The sequence below is a fragment of the Canariomyces notabilis genome (genome assembly GCF_033297395.1).
Source record: "Canariomyces notabilis strain CBS 508.74 unplaced genomic scaffold N656scaffold_4, whole genome shotgun sequence".
NCBI lineage: Eukaryota > Fungi > Ascomycota > Sordariomycetes > Sordariales > Chaetomiaceae > Canariomyces > Canariomyces notabilis.
The window spans coordinates 183,096-201,959 of record NW_027041826.1 but is presented as its reverse complement, the minus strand read 5'-3'; the positions used below and the strand labels follow the sequence as shown (position 1 = coordinate 201,959).

At 54.7% G+C, this 18,864-nt stretch overlaps 6 protein-coding genes across 6 annotated transcripts; 3 read left to right on the top strand and 3 right to left on the bottom strand.

Annotated features, from left to right (window-relative positions):
• Positions 1–130: 130 nt before the first annotated feature.
• Positions 131–1,847, bottom strand: N656DRAFT_476569 (uncharacterized protein). The gene is made up of 3 exons (XM_064809781.1): positions 1,658–1,847; positions 1,455–1,598; positions 131–1,403 (listed from the first exon to the last, which is right to left on the bottom strand). Exons 1-3 carry the CDS (start codon positions 1,721–1,723, stop codon positions 273–275), a joined length of 1,341 nt encoding a protein of 446 aa, XP_064672571.1. The 5' UTR covers positions 1,724–1,847; the 3' UTR covers positions 131–272.
• A 1,903-nt stretch (positions 1,848–3,750) lies between these two features.
• On the top strand, positions 3,751–5,495 carry N656DRAFT_795701 (uncharacterized protein; the record flags this gene model as incomplete). The annotated part of the gene is made up of 5 exons (XM_064817448.1): positions 3,751–4,125; positions 4,254–4,349; positions 4,408–5,055; positions 5,112–5,238; positions 5,293–5,495. 5 exons carry the CDS (start codon positions 3,751–3,753, stop codon positions 5,493–5,495), a joined length of 1,449 nt encoding a protein of 482 aa, XP_064672570.1.
• A 2,484-nt stretch (positions 5,496–7,979) lies between these two features.
• N656DRAFT_787570 (kinase-like protein) lies at positions 7,980–10,914 on the top strand (the record flags this gene model as incomplete). The annotated part of the gene is made up of 5 exons (XM_064816617.1): positions 7,980–8,744; positions 8,805–9,004; positions 9,063–9,222; positions 9,294–10,032; positions 10,088–10,914. The coding sequence occupies 5 exons, from the start codon at positions 7,980–7,982 to the stop codon at positions 10,912–10,914; spliced, it is 2,691 nt and encodes an 896-aa protein (XP_064672569.1).
• A 1,690-nt stretch (positions 10,915–12,604) lies between these two features.
• Positions 12,605–13,808, bottom strand: N656DRAFT_696787 (uncharacterized protein; the record flags this gene model as incomplete). The annotated part of the gene is made up of 4 exons (XM_064810696.1): positions 12,605–12,841; positions 12,917–13,477; positions 13,552–13,682; positions 13,745–13,808. Coding segments are annotated over 4 exons (993 nt in total), but the record flags the coding sequence as incomplete, so codon positions are not given.
• Positions 13,809–14,852: 1,044 nt separating this feature from the next.
• N656DRAFT_795698 (uncharacterized protein) lies at positions 14,853–15,960 on the top strand (the record flags this gene model as incomplete). Its single annotated transcript, XM_064817447.1, has 2 exons — positions 14,853–15,256; positions 15,330–15,960. The coding sequence occupies 2 exons, from the start codon at positions 14,853–14,855 to the stop codon at positions 15,958–15,960; spliced, it is 1,035 nt and encodes a 344-aa protein (XP_064672567.1).
• A 339-nt stretch (positions 15,961–16,299) lies between these two features.
• Positions 16,300–18,787, bottom strand: N656DRAFT_725967 (uncharacterized protein). Its single transcript, XM_064812565.1, has 2 exons — positions 18,084–18,787; positions 16,300–18,023 (listed from the first exon to the last, which is right to left on the bottom strand). Exons 1-2 carry the CDS (start codon positions 18,585–18,587, stop codon positions 16,404–16,406), a joined length of 2,124 nt encoding a protein of 707 aa, XP_064672566.1. The 5' UTR covers positions 18,588–18,787; the 3' UTR covers positions 16,300–16,403.
• Between the last annotated feature and the right edge of the window lie 77 nt (positions 18,788–18,864).

Sequence of the window (18,864 nt, the reverse complement as noted above, 5' to 3'; positions counted from 1 at the left end):
TCTTTTGTTTAGTGTTGTTTGGTTTGATGATATCCCCTTTTTTTTCACCATTTGTAAATGATATACGGGGGCTGCTATTTGGCTAGTGTTTGGATATCGAGCCTTGCAGCATTAGACCTTAATGATTATTTTGGATTCCAACCCAGATAGAAACCGCTAAAGAGACGCCAGCCAAGTGGTATCTGCGTACATACCTAGTAAGTGTATCCCCAAAAACTCCGGACCCAAGTTCCCAAACTCAGAATAGCCACCATTTCCCATCCACGTTATCATCACCCATTAAGATTGAAGTAATGGTCGTCAAACTCGCCACCACCGCCGCTGCTGTTGCCCGCGCCAAAGTACATGTCATTGAAATTGCTGTTGTCGCCATGATCTGCGCCGGGGTCGTAGTCAAAGTCGTCCCCACCGTCCATTCCCCCGGGGCCCAGATCAAAGAGCCCGTTGATCTCGGCATCAATGTCAACCACTTTCTTGTCCCCGCCGCCCCCTCCTGGGCCTTGGCCGGGGTTTTGGTTCGTTTCCGCCGCATCTGCTGCGGGACCGTTGTTGTCTCCCCCGCCGCTCGCAGTCCCTTTTCCTGGTCCTGGGCCTGGTCCAGGCTTAGCGCCAGTCGGTTGCCCTGCCTTGGCAGCGCTCGCGGTTGTCGAGTCTGCTGCCGCGCCGGGTCCAGGACCGAGATCCGTAAGATCAATCACCTGCGGGGGCCGCTGCTGCTGCTGCTGCTGTGGTTGCTTCCGCTGCGCTTGTGGCGGCGGCAGCGGGGCCGCCGGTTCCTTTTGGCCCTGCGTTGTTGTTTGAGGTGGCGGCGCTAGGGAGAACGTCATGTCTGTAAATATATTCTCGTGCCCGCTGGTGGTAGAGACCGGAGGAGCGTTGGTCGGTGTCGGTCCAGACGGAGGCAAATTTGGCGCCGGGACGGACGATGCCTTGATCTGCATGTGAGCAGGTAGAGGGCTCTGGCCTACTGACGCGGAGCCAGTGCCAGGCTTTGCGCCCTGGGGCGGGGAGATCTTGGTTTCCTTCTTTGGCGGTGCGCTCGCGGGCCGGACGGTTGTGGTCGCGGCACCGGCAGTTGGCACGGCCGGAGGGGCGTGGTTCTTCACTTCCTTAGGTTTCGGAACCGGTTTCGGAACCGGCTTCGGACTGGGGATATGCTTTAGCTCGGGCGAAGAGCTATCAAACCCCATATTCGGGAACGGAGCAACCGGCTTGTTGGCCGGTTTCCCCGGTCGAGGGGGCCCTGACAGCCCAGTAGGCGGTCCCTTTGCCTCCATTCTCGGTGACGTCAAGTCAACGGCCATGGGCGCCGGGGGCGCAACCGGCTGCTGGTCTTGCTGGGCTGGCTTGCGATTCGCCCGGCACTGGTTGAGATCTCGCAGGTAGACCGCCTTGGCGCGAATCTTCGGGGAGTTAGTCCGGGTTCCAGATACTGAACGGCAAAAGAGGCTTACAATGTCGATTTCTAGCTCATCCAAGGTCCAATTGAACTTCTCAATGGAGGCAGGAATCCGTGTCTCCATTGCCACAGCGGCCTCGGCAAGTGACCCATTGCCGTCCTGTCTGGCAGCCTTGAAGGCCTTGCCGGTCGTGACCACCTGAGCGGCGACTAGTCAGCACGTCACGCCTGAATTGGTGCGGATGGCAAACGACCTACAACATCGGTAAGGATTTGCTGCAGCATTTCGACCGGCTTGAACCCGGCAGGCTGGCGAGCCGCCATGCTGAAGAAGCCAAAAATGGACTGTGGCGTTGCAGACTAAAGATCGAAACACCAGCGACCTAAACGTGGAATTTGACGACGGGACAAGGCTACTCTGATCGCTCGATCACGGCGGCTTGAAGGCCTGGTTCGCAGAAGCACATAAAACAAAAGCTGTAAGATCGCTCCACGGAAGAGATGAAGTGGGTGATGAGAGAGATGAACGTTTACATGGATTAAAGTTTTGGGGAGTTTGAGGGTTGAACTTGTTGAGACACTGATAGAGGGCAGGTACTCCGTAGTGTGCCCATGTGGTGTATTGTATCTCCGTACTTGGAAGTGCGCTTTGATGCGCTTCTTAGGCCTTGCTTCTGTTGGCCAGCTGTTTGTGGGTCAGCCAATTGTAGCAATTGCGAGTAAAAACTCCACCATACATAAGCAGCGCTTACCAGAGCCGAGATCGCCTGCTGAGTGCCCCGCAATTGCGCCCGCAGTGGCATTCACGCCATCAGACGACAGCATCCATGATGCTCCTCTCGCTCGACAACATGGAACCTATGCTAGGCCACCTCAGTAAGTAGCAATCTCAGTGCACTGGACTGGGGAATACTCTGGCTGTAAGTTGGCTCAACCGATTCTCAGCTGCTGGTAGCCAATACCGATGGTAGTGTACTGTAGCCAGCTAGAGTCCAGTGGGGCACCCAATCTGACATGCCGTCGGGTGCCAACCTGGAACTCCAACGGTAGGTTCTACACTATGGTCAGTCGACAAACATCAAGCACCCGACATCCATATGTAACAAGAAGGGACATTGATAAGTTGCGCTAGCTCCCTGGTCCCTGGCCTTCAGAGGACGAGAAGTGTACCTAGTGTTCGCAGGACCAATGGAAGCCTATCCAAGACTCCTCAGTCAGCTTGTTATGCACGATGGGCACAGTGAAGCGACATTGATATGCACCATCCTGTAGTTCTTTGATCGTGGTCCCTTGAGCTGTACAAACAAGGGGTCGACTGCAGCGGGACACCACCAGCAGACCAGAACGAGCATCTCTCCATCTCACTTGATCCCAGTTGGTGAGAGCGGGGAGAGGGGCAGCCTGGTTTGATGCGCTATGGCCACTCTAAGGCCCGTTCAGCTGAGACCCTTTCAATCCCGTCAAGCAGTGATGCCTCGCTGCCAGTGCCAATGACAATGGCAAGCATCAAAATCCTCCCCCTCTCGTCACGCCTGCAGCTCTCTCCCTCCTAGAATTTTTTCCCCCCTCACCTCGTCTCACTATCGAGGAAGTCCTGGCGAGTATCCTACCGGATCCGCTGACGCTGTTGTGATATCCCGGGGGGCTTCTACTTTGACGGCCGGCTCTTTCCACTCTTACGGTGTTTGTCTTTCCCACACTTTGTCCTTTTTCTTCCCTTATCATCATCGTCGCCATCTTTATCCTGTTTGAAAACTGTTCTCGACGCCCACGTTCTTCTTCGTCGCGCAGTCGAATCTCAAGCTTACGACGCCGTGCTTCTCCTGGCACGTCGTGTTTCTGTCTTCCGTTGACCTTCGTCTCCTTCGGTCGTCCCCGGCGACGGTTGGCTTCTGGCGAGCGGCTCTGAGCTAGCTTCAACTAGCCCTCTTGTCTCGGCGCATCCAGAGCGGCTCTCTCAATCGCAGCCGCTGGTTCGAAGCTTTGATTCCCGGGTGGCACTACACGATTCGCCATTCGCAGTTCACGGTTCGCACTCCGCAGTCCGCAGCAGGTGCAGCCTATCTATTGCACTTCCCGACTGCACTGCATTACTGCTCGACGAGGGGCCCACGTTCCAAGGAAAGAAATAATAAAGAAGAAATCGCGAGCCAGAAGAGCCTCTCGCTTCTTCTTCTTCTCCCCTCCTTTCTTCTTGTGGAAAGGAAGCGCTGCGTCGTTAGGACCTTGCCATTGAAGGAGACAGTCTCTTCAGTGTGGTTCTAACTGTCAAATAGCACTCTTCCATTTGTCGTTCGCGATCTTTCACTCTTCACTCATTGCTCCCGACATTCGGCTCAAATTTCTCCAAGATGGCTGATAACGGTCCTCCCACGACCTCGGGTCAGCTGCCTCCTCCGCCGCAGCCCAACGCTGGAGCTCCCGGTTACGAGAACGGCCAGAACGCTCCTTCGAACCCCGCCCATATTCCTCCCCCGCCGCTTCACATCCCGCAAAACACCAATCCCATCCCGACTGCGATCACCTCCCCCATGGGTGGCGGCGACAAGAGTGGCATCATGTCTCCTAGCAGCGGCGGCCCCTTCGCGCGTCGCGCTGCCCCCGAGCCGAACAAGCGCGCTCTGTATGTTGGAGGATTGGATCCCCGCGTCACTGAGGATGTCCTGCGCCAAATTTTCGAGACCACTGGCCATGTTCAGAATGTCAAGATCATTCCTGACAAGAACGTAAGTGACCCCATGATTTTCCCCTCTCACTATTACATCGCTTCGTTTGTTGAGGAACCACTCGCTTGGCTTTTGACATTCTTCTACCTGTCATGGGGCCCTGTCGCTGACACGTCTGGACGCTTTAGGCCAAGGGCTACAACTACGGCTTCGTCGAGTACGACGACCCCGGCGCTGCCGAGCGCGCTATGCAGACCTTGAACGGCCGTCGCGTTCATCAGTCGGTATGGTTGTCTTATCCCCCTCATATATGCATCAAGTAATTTTGACGACTTCTGGCAGGAAATCCGCGTGAACTGGGCATATCAGTCCAACAACTCGAACAAAGAAGACACCTCGAACCATTTCCACATCTTCGTCGGCGATCTCTCCAACGAGGTCAATGACGAGGTCCTTCTTCAGGCATTTTCTGCCTTTGGATCTGTATCCGAAGCTCGTGTCATGTGGGATATGAAGACCGGACGCTCCCGCGGTTATGGGTTCGTGGCTTTCCGCGAGCGCCCTGATGCCGAGAAGGCTCTGAGCTCCATGGATGGCGAGTGGCTTGGGTCCCGTGCCATTCGCTGCAATTGGGCGAACCAGAAGGGCCAGCCGTCCATCGCTCAGCAGCAGGCCATGCAGCAGATGGGAATGACGCCCACCACTCCATATGGCCACCATCATTTCCCGACCCATGGCGTCCACAGCTATGACATGATTGTCAACCAGACTCCGGGCTGGCAGACCACCTGCTACGTGGGCAATTTGACCCCGTACACGACCCAGAACGACCTTGTTCCTCTGTTCCAGAATTTTGGTTTCGTGGTTGAGTCTCGCTTCCAGGCCGACCGTGGATTTGCTTTCATCAAGATGGATACCCACGAGAACGCTGCCATGGCCATCTGCCAACTGAACGGCTACAATGTCAATGGCCGCCCGCTGAAGTGCAGCGTACGCATTCCCCCTTACCTAGTCGTTGTTGGCGCCGCATTTCTAACATATAATAGTGGGGCAAGGACAAGACGCCGAATCATCATCATCAGCAGTTTGACCCCAACCAGCAGTATAGCCCTCAAAGCGCGCAGACGCCTGGCTATCCCGGTACTCCCTCTACGTATTTCAACCAGTATGGCGGTGCGTACGCTCAGAGTCGATCTCTCATGAATCCGGTTGCTGACGTTAGCTCAGGCTCTTATGGTCCGGGCCAGCAGGGTGGTTACGCCGGCCCTCAGGCTCAGTCGCCGGCGGGCTACGGCGCCCAGCCGATGGGATACAGTCCTGGACCCCCGAGTGCAGGCGGCTACGGCCGTGGCCAGCAGTCCAATGCACAGTGGAACCAGCCCCCTCCTGGAGGCAATTTCAACAACGGCTTCTCTGGATACCAGGGCTAGGCGTGTTGAAAGACTGGGGCCCCGCGTTTTTGCGCCAGCGGCATCCTAGGGTTGCCCATGGTCTCGCATATTATTTCATGCACTGGCGGGCCATCTGAAGTTTGCGTCGTTTACTTTTCTCTCTCAGCTTACCGGGATGGGACCTTTCAGATTCATCCACGTCGTAACGTCGTCCCTTTATGGTCTGAGGAACCTTCGGACAGTTTATTCAAGTTGATTTTCGAGGAAACTGCTTGGGAGATTGGGTGCTTGCTTGCTGTGTTTCTTTGATTTGATGTATTACGTTTCCTCATGAACTGTCTCTCCTCTTCTCTTCGCTTGCTAGTGATTCCCACCAGCATGATCTAACTTCCCGTTTGGGTCCTGCAGCTGCACGTCTCTATCTCTGCTCAAAAATGTCTCCTGATTTTGGATTTCGCTTTTCTTCCTTTTTAGCTTTCTCTCGCCGCGCTGGATACCACGTGAAGCACTGTAGAAATTCTTGTTTCGTTAGCCGGCCTCCCTTTTCTCGACGACTTGACGAGTTTCTGATTTATGGGCTAAAGAGTCATTCTTCGCTGAGTGGGTCACTGGGAGTCCTTCCACTACACTTTGGTCTTGAGGGTAAAAGGCGTGTCTGGAATTATTTCCCACCCTCTCGCAAATGCTAAGGGCGGAGTCAAGGAGCCTGTTTGCTTTGTCGCTCTCGAATCAGTCAGTCGGATGCTCAGACACACGAGCCTTTCCGCGGTCTTTTGGTCGGGCCAGACGGGAATGGGGCATTGCCCGAGTCGTTCTACTATTCTTCAGGAACGGAAAGCGGTGAGGGAAAGGAAACACTGTTGCCACGGGTGAAGATTAAGGTGGGCTGTAAAATGGGTGTTCCTGTCTCCCGTGCTGGTTTTGGGACAGGGAAGATTGGAAAAGAGATTGTGGCCTATTGTCCCGATTTTCTTTTTGTCTGCTGCCTCGTCTTCCCGTGACATGTGTTACTTGCAACATCACAAACGGTCGTTGGAGCCGACCTGAATGAAGCTGTGTGGCGTGACTTTGCGAGAAGCTGATGTTGTTCTCCAAGCGAGGCAATTGGCCGCAACTCTTGATGCCAGACACAAGCAACGCAGACCGTGGCCGTGTCGAACCAACGATACAGACAAACGCGACTGGTTAGCAGTTAATAGTACGAAAAGCCAACAGCTTATGGCCAGTTCTTGAGTATTCCACCGGCTGCCACAACACGGAGCAGCCCATCACGATTATCAAGAAGATGGCGACTTGGTTGCAGTGGCGGTGCTGGGCCGATTGATGGGTTCAATTCACGTGGTTCACACGTGATGACAAGCCAGGTGCTAAGCAGAACCCTCGAGAAAACCGAAGATGGGCCCCTTATTAGAACTTGTTACTGACTCCGAGTTCAGAGATATGGGCGCACATGTAGCAAGGCCGCATGGTGACAAATATTGGTCGTGGAAATGCTTCACTCAGATCCACAAGTACCAGTACCAGCATAAACAGGCCAAACAGAAGGGAGGCGCCTCCCAGGTCGCCCTCTTTAACGGCTCTAGATTGCATATCAAGCTTGCAGGCCTTGGCCTTCAACTATCCAAGACTAGTTTCTGTTTTGGAGGACTGTGCAAGTAAATTCCACTTCTTTGTTACCACAATGAGTACTGGAGAGTCGAAGAACGACGGAAATTGTTGCTCATGTGTGAACTTCAAGTTCAATGGTTGAGTGAGGCCGGCATTGTACTGTCCATATTACACTGTTCTGTACTGTGTATGCCCAGTCAGGGTCGGCCAAGGGCGACAAGAGAAAAGCGGGGCCAAGTATTCAGCTGTCGCAAGCACACCAGCAGATCCGGACAGCTGTGGAGTGTTCGTTTGGGCTCCAGGTGGCAGGGCCCAGCAGCCCAGGAACTTGATCTTCGGGGATCTTCTCAGTTCATAACTTACCTCATCACTGAGATCATCATCGGGCCTGCTAACTGACACGGGTAGTGTTCGAGGGTTCGCATGCCTAGATGGATACCACAATGAAGTCCTGAATAAAAACAACAAGCCTGTGGCGCATTGCTCTTTTTCTACTCGGCCAGAGGGAGCTCCCCTCGCCTAGGCGCTGCGGTTCTCTTTTGCCCGACTCGACACTCTTGCTTGTGCATCTAGCTGCCGTGCGGGTCGCTGCAAAGCCTGGTTGCAACTGCTGCCAAACGCGTCCGCTCGAGCGTCCCTGCCACCTCTAGAACTGTCGTCAGGTCGCTCTGGACGGGCTCCATCCCAAAGACCGAAGATCTTGGCTGAGTCGCTGGTTGACCCGCTAATAACTGCGGTTGTCCACCCGCCCCTCCACATTACGGATAACTTGAGTGGAAGCCCAAACACTTCACCAAAGCAACCTAGGGCCCCAACTGCCCACCTTGGCTGGCCTGCCGCGAAACATACAACGCAGCACGCAGCAGCACCACCACGCAAACCCCCGCGAAACGCCGTCGTCCGGTTCCAACAGTCATGGAGCAATGGCAGGCGTACAGCGACGCTGCCAATGCCGTCGGCCAGAGACGATACAATGGTAGCAGCCAAATGACCCCGCGAGACTACAACACCAGCGCCCAGGGCCCGGCGCAACCCCCCGCTGGGTACAAATACGAACAGTACCAGGGCGGGTTGAACCCATCGTCGGCGACGTCGCCCATTACGAGCCCTCAACTACGCGATGGAAATGGCGACGTCCAAATGCATGACGCCCACGATTCCTATGCCGGCATGAACTCGACCGCCACTTATCCCATGAGGCCCCTTCATCAACACCATCTCTCGGGTGGCAGAGCCGCAAATCTCCAGCAAGAGACCTCTGCCGCAGCGCAGCGATACTCACCCATGGAAGTGCTTTCTCCAACATCTCCATACGGGCCCAAGTCCGCCTCGCAGTTTTCGCAACAGCCCGCGCAACGACAGTCGCCCACTCGGCCGTCCGAGTACACGGCGCAGAGCTCTTACTATGCGCCCCGACAAGGAGCTCCCCAACTGCCACCGATCAATTCCTACCAGTCGGGACAGGACAGCTACTCGCCCTCGACCATGACCCCCATGGACTCGTCATATGCTGACCCAAAGTCCCCGAAGCGGGTTCCGCCGCAATCGAACAGCGTGCCGTTGAATGACAAAGGCCCTGTGCCAGAATTCAAGAGGATTCGAGCCCCGACAGATTTGAGACCCAAGGTCAACGATCAGCCTGCCTTCCGACGAGCTAATCCCGAAGGTGGCTTCATCAGCGTGAGTAAACCAATTCCAACTGACTGGCTTGCTGCCAGGCTCGCTAACCCTCTTCTGCAGCCGCTTCAAGCGCTCACGGTTCATCTCCCCGCTACCTACCGTATCTGCAACCCTGGTTTTAAGTACGAGTCGTCACGCAACCCTCGCCGAGTCCTGACGAAGCCGAGCAAGGGAGTCAAGAATGACGGCTACGATAACGAAGATAGCGACTACATCCTCTACGTTAACGATATTCTTGGCTCCGAGGAGGCTGGTCACAAGTATGCATCTTCCAGCGTTATGCAGCTGGCAGAGTCCGTGGCTAACTGCTTCGCCCAGGAACCGCTATTTGATCCTTGACGTCCTCGGCCAGGGAACATTCGGCCAGGTCGTCAAGTGCCAAAACCTCAAAACGCAGGAGGTGGTTGCGGTCAAGGTGATCAAAAACCGCACAGCCTACTTCAATCAGAGTATGATGGAAGTGTCCGTTTTGGATCTGGTAAGCTGCTCTGCTCTGCTCTGCATTCCCGCCTTTCGGACCTCCCCCAGCGCTAACGCCTTGGTTTGCAGCTCAATAGCAAATTGGACAAAAATGACGACCATCATCTCCTGCGGCTTAAGGACACCTTCATTCACAGACAACACCTATGCTTGGTCTTTGAGCTGCTGAGTGTGAATCTCTATGAGCTGATCAAACAGAACCAGTTCCGGGGTCTAAGCACAACCCTGGTCCGCGTGTTTGCCCAACAGCTGCTCAACGGCTTGGCCCTGTTGAACAAGGCAAGGCTGATCCACTGCGATCTGAAACCCGAAAACATCCTTCTCAAGAACCTCGAAAGCCCGATAATCAAGATCATCGACTTCGGGTCCGCATGCGACGAGCGGCAGACTGTATATACGTACATCCAATCCAGATTCTACCGGTCGCCCGAAGTGTTACTCGGCTTGCCATACTCCTCTGCCATCGACATGTGGTCGCTGGGCTGCATCGTGGTCGAGCTGTTCCTGGGTCTCCCCTTATTCCCCGGTTCTTCCGAGTACAACCAGGTTGCAAGAATTGTCGAAATGCTCGGCAACCCCCCGAATTGGATGATTGAGATGGGCAAGCAAGCTGGAGACTTCTTCGAAAGGAGGCAAGATGAGTTTGGAAGACGGACCTACGTCCTGAAGAGTATGGAGCAGTACTCGAGAGAGCGCGGCACGAAAGAGCAGCCGAGCAAGAAGTACTTTCAGGCCAACACATTACCGGAGATCATCAAGTCGTACCCGATGCCCCGGAAAAACATGAAGCAGTCGGAGATTGACAGAGGTGAGTTTACATGGTATGCCTGTATCTTGTCGAGATTAGCTGACGCCTGAATCAGAGATGAACAACCGCATCGCATTCATCGACTTCGTCAGGGGTCTGCTGACTATCAATCCGCTCGAAAGATGGTCGCCGCAACAGGCGAAGCTGCATCCTTTCATCACGCAACAAAAGTTTACGGGACAATTTGTACCGCCGATGAACCTCAAGTCGAGCTCGCTAAACCGGTCCCCAGCACCCGGTACTCAGCAGCAGTTGCAGGCTGAAGCATTGAGCAAACAACGAGCGCAAGCTGCGCAAGCACAAGCCCAGGCCCAGGCACAGGCACAGGCAAACGCTGCGGGCCAAGGGGCCTATGGCTCCATGGTCCCCGGTCAATACCAGCAACAGGGCCACACGCAACCGCAATCCATGTATGCAAACAACAGCTTGTACTCACCCGGCGCACACTCAGGCGCCCCGCCCCCATACTCCGGCCAGCCGAGCGGATATGGCCAGATGGGCATGTCACCAGGCCAAGTCCAGATGCCGCCCGCCAATTACACGGCAGGTATTCCGCAATCCAACATGTACTCGCAGCAAGGACGAGCAAGGCCGCGTGCTTCAACAATGGAGCAGCAACAAAGCGGAATCCCACCCGCGATCCAGAGGGTCGCCAGCCACCTCGACCCCACACAGCCCATTCGGCTTCAGCCTAGTCCTGCCTATTACCCGCCACCTCCTGAGGGTATGGCCAACATGGACCACCAGACTCCGGGGAGGGCTGTAAGGAGAGGGAGCCGAGCGCAGCAAACTGGGCGTGGTAACCGCGACTTTATCCGAAACCTGGAGGAGCGGACGCTGGAAGAAGGATTCATGAGCAGCGGCCAGTCACAGTGGCATTGAGACACCAAGGCAAGAGAGCCGCTGGTTGGATAAAGGAGATGGAGAGGAGATTCACTCACCTCTTATTATGTTCCTCATGCGTTGCAATTCGGCACTTTCGAACTCGCTACTAGTTACACCATGCAGCATCGTCGTCATCGTCATCATCGCTTCTTACCCGTCGTCTGTGCTTTGCTTTGTACATGGAGGTTTGCGCGCATACAATACAAGACTCATTCACGCACACACGCCGAGAGATGGATGCTTCAAGATTGCGACAGTACAGTTGCGGGCCAGTTCGATAATCTAACAACATCATTCCGATGCATGAATGGATGCCTAAGCAAGCAAGGAAAGAGATAGCCGTCTCCTACCCAACCTAGCCAGGCTCCCCGAATCGAGAAGCCGAGCGGGTAGCCGGTGTTATTCCTATCATGGGAAAGGAGCGGCTTGCTCAATACTCAAGGCTTGCATTGTGTGCTGCTCAGCACCTTGAACGCTTGAGGGTTCAGACTGCCGCATGTTGGTGTATGTACGAATTCAAGGAGGTTGGCTGCAGATTGGGGGTTGAGGGGGGCTGTGACGCACCTTGCGCACAGATGTACTGACAGGCGGCCGGACAGACACAAAGATGATAGGGCATATATGCTAGACACGAGGGAAGGGGAATCTTTTCCTTTCTTTTTCATTTTTCCTCTCTCTTTCCCCTTGAACAAGTTTGCAGATTCTGCTTTTGACTGCACTCTACCCTACCTACCTACCTATCCAGCCATCCATTCAACCAACACTTCCACACCGCCTCTATCAATGTTCCTCCCACCTACTCTTTGTTTTCTATTCTCTGACTGTGATGAACGAATGGATGGAAGGGATCGGTCGGGGTAGGGTAGGCTAAGTGTTTTTTTTTGAACATGACATGAAATTGGATTCGCATGTTGGTGAATGTGAAGAAGGAAGCGCTTGGCTTGGGGACATAGCGTTATTAGAGAGAGAAAGAGGGAGAGGGAGAGAGCTAGTTGGTGGTATTCTGATCTTGGGTCTTGCATAGGTAAGATAGGTAGGTTGCTTCAGGTAGTATTCACGGGCGGTGGGAAGATGATCACGTCATGAAAGAAAACATGCGAAAATTGAGACATGAGAGGGTTCTTGCATCCGCTCTATTCTGCAATGCCTCGTTGTCTGTTCTTGGTCTCTTGGCTCTGTGGTGGTATCTTTGTTTTTGTCATTGTCATTGTGAGTAACTAAGTGCTCTGGTTAAGCAACTGGAGCCCTCACAGCATGCATATAGTGTACAAGTACATGGGAGTGCCCATGAAAAGCCCGGCGTGTCAGATTAGTTATCGGATTCCTTTCTTCCATCAGGTCCGGTGTTCACGGTATTAGCCGTTTGTTTTCTGTCCCTTCTTTCATCCCTATCTACCTTGCCCGCCCGCCTGCCTGTCCGCTCGACCGACCTATGATCTCCATCTGGATCCTGAAACGCCAAAATACGCCTTGCTCAACATCAATATGGAACCCATTCTTTCACTACCCATGTCATCGAGCTGGGCGGAAGCAAAGAGGCAGCACTGAATACCAGTGTATATGATAGGGAGATGACATATGCAGGAGCGAAAGTGGTGTGTTTTCGGGCGTGCGCCCTGTGTGTAAGGAGGCGGAGCTGGACCGGACATCTGGTCTCTCATATCCCGCCCAGCCCGAAGCGCCCGCTCCGATTGAAGCCGCGACCCCAGCGATTTTTCTTGACAATGTTGTCGCTATAGAGTCCGCTTGGCGCCGCGGCGGCAGCCGATACAGGCGGCACGGGGCGGTACTCTGTCGTCGTTGTCTCTATGGGGTCCTCAAAGCCCCATGAGCCGTCCACTACCATGGGGTCATCCGCCGAAGGGCGAAGAGGGGTTGGGGTGTTTCCTGGTTTGGCGTAGACACTGAGGACGCGGCCGTCGGCCTGTTTGCATATCACAGGTTTAGTATTGGTGCGCGGGGGTGATTGAAAAGAGAGATGCGAGGGGAAGGGACGTACGGTTTGGTTGTTGAAAGTGGCAATGACGTTGTCAGCGCCCTGCTTGCTCTCAAAGACTATCTCAGCGATGACAATCGGGTGTTGTTTAAGCAGCCGGCAGCTGATGATGATGCCGCCGACGGGGGTCATGGCGCTCTCGATGTCGGCCGCCGTCGTGCCCGGGGCAAAATTCTGCGCCATCACCACGAAGGGGCCGGCGAGGCCTCGGATTGTAATGCCCTTGTTGAACGATGTCGCCGTTGTCGTCGTTGGTGCGCTACCATTGCCAGCAAACGGCTGCCCATTCTGCTGCTGCTGCTGCCCGCCGCCAGGTTTTTGCCCTCGCAGCTCCGACTTTATCAGGGCCTGCGCGACCTGGGCGGCACGTCGCTGCTTCCGATGGCTCGCCGGTCCCGTCGGAGGGGCTTTCGGGTCGGTGATGCGGGCTGCGAGGGAACCGGCACCGCTACCGCTCATCGCCTTAGGACCCCGCGGCGGTTGCACATCGTGCAGGTCGTGTGTCCACTCGCCGTCGACATTGCCTGTGCTGTGGCGCGGGCGGCTGGAGGATGCAGCGCGGTGCTGGTTTGCGAGGAACAGTCAGCAAGAGACTCGGAGGGAGAGGAGGGGTGTGCTGGAGGGCCGCGACATCGAACCTTTTGCACACCGGCACGGCTCGCGAGGGTCCCGGAGGCAGACGATGCGGACTTGGCTACCGGAGTGCTTGCGCGGCGGTCTTTGCTGAAGATCTTGGCAGCGAGCGCTTCGTTCTTCTTGCGGTCGCGGGCTGGCGATGGATTTGGCATGTCAGCGGCGCCTACACACCTGTGGCGCGCGGCGCGTACATACCCTCGTTGATAATCTTTTCAAAATCAGCGGCGACTTTGCCATTGCTACTGCCACTGGCTACCATGGTGGCAATGGCTCAATGGAGCTTGGATGGGGTATTGTCGTTCGCGGTGCGAGTATGGGCAAATTCGGATACTGAAAATCAAGGTGAATCTTTCCAATGTGTGAGGATTCAAATGGAAGGTATTGTTTTATGTTTGTCAAAAGCGTCTGTGTTGAGGCGGGTATCGCCGATTGAGCGATTCTCCAATAGACGACAGCTGAAAGTTGGTGTTTCATGGAGCGGCGCGTCACGGTGTCGGGCATGGAACCTGAAGTTTCTTGCGCATATGCCGCGCGCATATCGCATACTGTATGAATACTGTCTAGTAGAATGTACCTACAGCACATACAATGGTGCACACAGCTCGTTTTGGACTTGGTACTGCATCTGTACCTGGTCAAGTCAGAGCTTGTGCTGGACAACGCTATATTCGTACTGTGCTTTGTTCCCAGGTGATTTCGTCTTTCAGGTTGACGTTCAATTCACTTTGTATCTCAAGTTCTCGTTGAACGTTCATTTCCCAAGTCACACCACTTTGTCCAGCGCCGTGTACAACCCCCTACTTCAATTGATACCGGTACACTGATACTTCGTGTAAGACTCAGCTCCAAATGACCAGGTTGGGAGTCCTTGTTCTAGTGGACCATTTTCGTCCCCTCCATCATCTCCGTCAGTGGATCTCCAGGGCAACATGATACTCCGGCCATGAGCGTCTTGCTGAAAGGAGAGGACAAGGTTAGTTGCAAAATATGGATTAAGGTGCCTCATATAACAGTACTATCTGCAACACGTACTACGTTACTTGATAATAGTTGGAAGGGTAACCTGCGGTAGCTTTTCAGGACGTATGTGTACCGGGAAGGATCAACCTGCCACTGCACGACTCCCTGATGAAAGAGTACCAGGTATTCATGAGACATAGTCGTCGCTTCCTTGTTGACACTACAATGATGAGAGAGACAACGATGCCTTCCATTTCATGTTGCTCTTACTTAAGAATGCCTCCCCTCGCCTGCTCTCACCCACCAGGCCGCATTGCACTTCATCCCATCATATAATACAACAATGTCGCAGTGTCAGTTGTTAGACGAGCAAGAGGTCACCAAGACCAGTTCACCTCACCCATCGATCCTCTCCATACTCCGGCGGAAGACCTCCAAGTTGTTTCACAAAAGTACCAACAACAGAGAGAGTGAGACTGTCAAGCGAGTCGAGCCCCTGAGGAACAAGCCCAAGTGGCACCGATCGGGCCGCAGTCAGTCTTCCAACCACGACAGTGACACTCCTATGCTCGAGACGGTTCAGAGCGTTGAGAAGAACGGGTTGTATTCGAACGAGCTCGGGAGTATTGTCAACGAGCCCGCAGCTTCGGATGTCTCCTCATTCCAGTCTCTTACAAGACGTCTACGGCCCCGGGCCCGCAGGTCCATGATGCGTGCTCTCATGATGATCCCTCACAACCCGTCAGAGTCAGTCACAACATCTACTTGTACCTCTCCTGGTACCATGGCAAGAGTTGACGCATCTATATGCAATCAGCAGGAACCTGAGTAACGGCGATAGCCCGGTGCCATCCACCCTCGTCGAACCGTCAACATCTCCCAAGTCACCCTTGGATACCGAGAGTCAAGCTTGCCACCCGGTCACGCCACCTCCATCCTCACCATCATCGTCTGTGGTAAAACAATTCACTGGCGGCGGCGACGAAGAGGAACAGCAGCAGCCAGCCAGGACCTCCACCGACTCCAGCCGAGCGTGCAGCAGCGGCTGCCTATGCCCCCAGTCTAGCCCGATAGACCTCCTGGTTCCCTGCGTCAGTGATCTCGTCTTGGAGAGTGCATGCAGCGGCGGTGAATTTCTGCCAGGAGTACCGGCAGGAGAATCCGGAAGATCATGCGTGGAGGACAAGGAGGAAGGAACCGTCCCTGCAGCAGAAACAGAAGACGACATGTCGACTTCTCAGCAGCGAGATTCGCACGAAGGGCACCTCGAGCTGAGCAACGGACAGACCGCCGAATTACTCATGCCATCGGAAACCAAGGAGCTGCTCCCCGCGTTCCGTCCTCTCTTTCTTGAACCTGTTGAGGAAACAGCCGAAGATAGCATGCTGACGCTATTGCGTGGCTTTTCTGGCGAGGACACGAAGCAGGGCGTTGGGGCCTGTCAGGGGTAATACGTCAGTCTTGCAGTTGATCCGCATAGAAGATCCGTCTTGGAGACCCGTTCGGTATTCAGCACAGTCCTATTGCAGTAGACTTTCAGTAGTCACTTTCACGGTAGATGGACATGGAGTATTGTCTGCCCCTGAGCGGGCTGTTTGGCAGAGGAGAAGTGGAATAAAGAAGATAATTCATCGATAAGGGGAAATGAAAGGAAGATTCTACTAGCACCGTACAACACCCATCCCAAGCCGGTTACAAAGTAAAGGCTATATCAAGCACGCTGGCGTATATGACAGTGATCCGCCAACAATCCACTGGGACGCAGATCCGAGGCATCTCTAACAATGTTTATACACTGTGGTATCGTATTGTGCAGTATATCTAAACAGATCTTCCAATTGAGCATACACTCATCTTACAAGTATTGCCTGTATACACATCCGGCAAAAAGCAACTAGGCATAAACTTTCCACCAGTCACCTGGATCCTCCGGCACCGTCCTCCGTTCAGCATTGCCCTTACCCTCTTGCCGCTGCTGATGCTGCTGCGGCTGGTCGTCGGGGTACAGCTTGGCCTTGTAGCGCTGGATGAGGCGAATAAGAACCGTTTGCCTGCTCTTGAGGATCTTGATGGTCTCGCGGTCCTTGACGGGGTCGAGGACGCCGTGGTCGAGGACCCACACGACGGCCGAAATCATGTGGCGCGCCGTGGCCATGCCCTCCTGCATCTCGGCGCGCTGCAGGGCCAGCGCCTCCTCTGGCGACCGCGTCGCCTCCTCCGGGTACGAGAAGGAGCTGGTCAGCCTGCGGAAGGGCTCCCACGCGCGGTCGACGGCGGCCAGGAGGTGCCGTCCCTGCGCTTGTTCAATCTCGGTCTTGGGGTCTGTGACCCTCTCGGCTTCTTCGGTGGATGGTGGGAGGGAGTCTGGATTGTTCTGCTTCTTGGCTTTGGCTTGGGCCTGCTTGAGGAGTTTTGCCCTGCCATCGCGCGCCGAGTGCAGGAATAAGCGCATGCATAGCGGGTCTGGATAGCGCAGCTTGGCCATCATGGCGTCGAAGATCTGGCACGCGTTGTGGAAGCTGTTGGGGTTCAGCGCGTCGGCGATGCAGGCGCCGAAGGCTTGACGGAAATGGACGGGACCCAGCAGCTCGCTGGGAAATTCGCTCATCAACTTGGCCATCTGTGCGCTTGCGTGGCCGATGGTGAGGGCCTTGAGGTAGCGACCGTAGTTGTCCTTGTCAGGCTGGACCCCAAGGACTTGGGTAAAGTAGTCCCAGTACTTTGGCGCATGCGACGTCTTCTTTGTTTGGCAAAGGGCTGAGAGGAGAAGGGAGAGTGAGTTGGGACCTGGCTTTGCGAACAAACCATGTGGTGATGAGGCAGCCAGCTCCTTTCGTTTGACAGGTGACAACTGTCTTGTGTCTGGTGCTTCTGTTTTGGGCGCCAGTTGGGAAGCGGTGGCATCGGATGCGACGCCGGTCTGGCGCCCCGGCTCAGCCTTATCCGCCTTGCCCGCGGGTAGCTGGCCACCGGTCTTATCAAACCTTGGGATCTTCATGGTCTGCTCCAGGAGATCAAGGATGCTGTTGCTGCTGTGATAGTCGCCTAGAAGTAGAATCCTGCCCATAGCGCACACGAGGTGTTCATCTATGAGAATTTTGCCGCTCCTCCAGCGCGCAATCGCGTTTGCCCAGATTGCTCTTGCCCTGTCAATGTGCTCATCAATGACTCTCCTGACCTCAGCGTCAATGAGGCCCGTGTCCTTGTGGGCACTCAGGGCGGCATATCGGATGCCGTTCAGAACGATGGTGTAGGTATGTGAGTCCGGGGAGCGAATGGCTTCGTCTGCGGTGGCGAAGATGGCGAGCATGCTGTCGAGGTCATTGGCGCGGGCGCAGACCTCGAGGACGGCATTCAAGTGGATCGTGTTCGGCTTGAGATTGCCGTGGCTGATCATCTGGTTGTATATCTTGACGGCTTCAGAGACTGCTAGCTTCGGGTGTATCGACTCGGCACAGCCGCGGAAGATGATGGTGAATGTCCTGGCATTGGGCACTTGCTGGCGTTTCTTCATCTGTACGGGAATCAGCAACAAGAAGAAGAAGGAACGAGGCAACAGCAAACAAGGTCGCACCTCTTGGTACAGCTTGACGGCGGCATGAAGACGCTTCTTCTTCATGTGATAGTCGATCAGATGGTTCCAGCTGACCTCAACCTTGGTGTTGCGGCTGGCCTTGCGCGCCATCAAGAGAGCCTCGTCGACCGAGTCCTTGTCCAGTGCCTTCCGGACATGGGCAGCAATATCGACGGGATCCTTGAGCCAGGTGAGATGTTTATTCACAACCCATTCAAGCCGGTTCTTTTGTCGTTGCGCCGTATCGACATCTTGTTTTGATGTTGTCGTTTCCTCAGGCTGAGGTTCTTCTTCGGCTGCCGCGTCGGGGTCAGCAGCGAGAGCAGCGCGCAAATCTGCGACGTTGAGAAGCTGTGGCCCGTTTCTAGATCCCAGCGTCGTTGCAAATGTCCTCCTCCTGGATCCAAGGTCCGTAGTCTTTCTCAAAGGGCGAAGCAGTCTTGTTTCAACAGGATTTATGCTCCCTCCAACGAGGCTCCTGAGGCATGCTCGGCAGACGAACATGTCCACAGCGTTGTCCAGATTCTGGAAGGAGTTTGGTATGCGAGCGGATGTTTACTGGTTTGGGTTGTTATTCTTCACTTTAATAGTAGCATCCTGTACAATAACCGATGTAAATGGTCAGCCGAGATTGGGCGGCAAGGGAAGGCAATTGTTGCGGTTTTCTTTCGTTCTGTCGCTGTTCTTGTCCTCGCTCTTTTTTTCCATCTTATCCAAACATTATCGTCTCCAAAATCGATTCGTTGCTTGCCAAGAGCCTGGGCTGTGTGGGGCCTGGGAA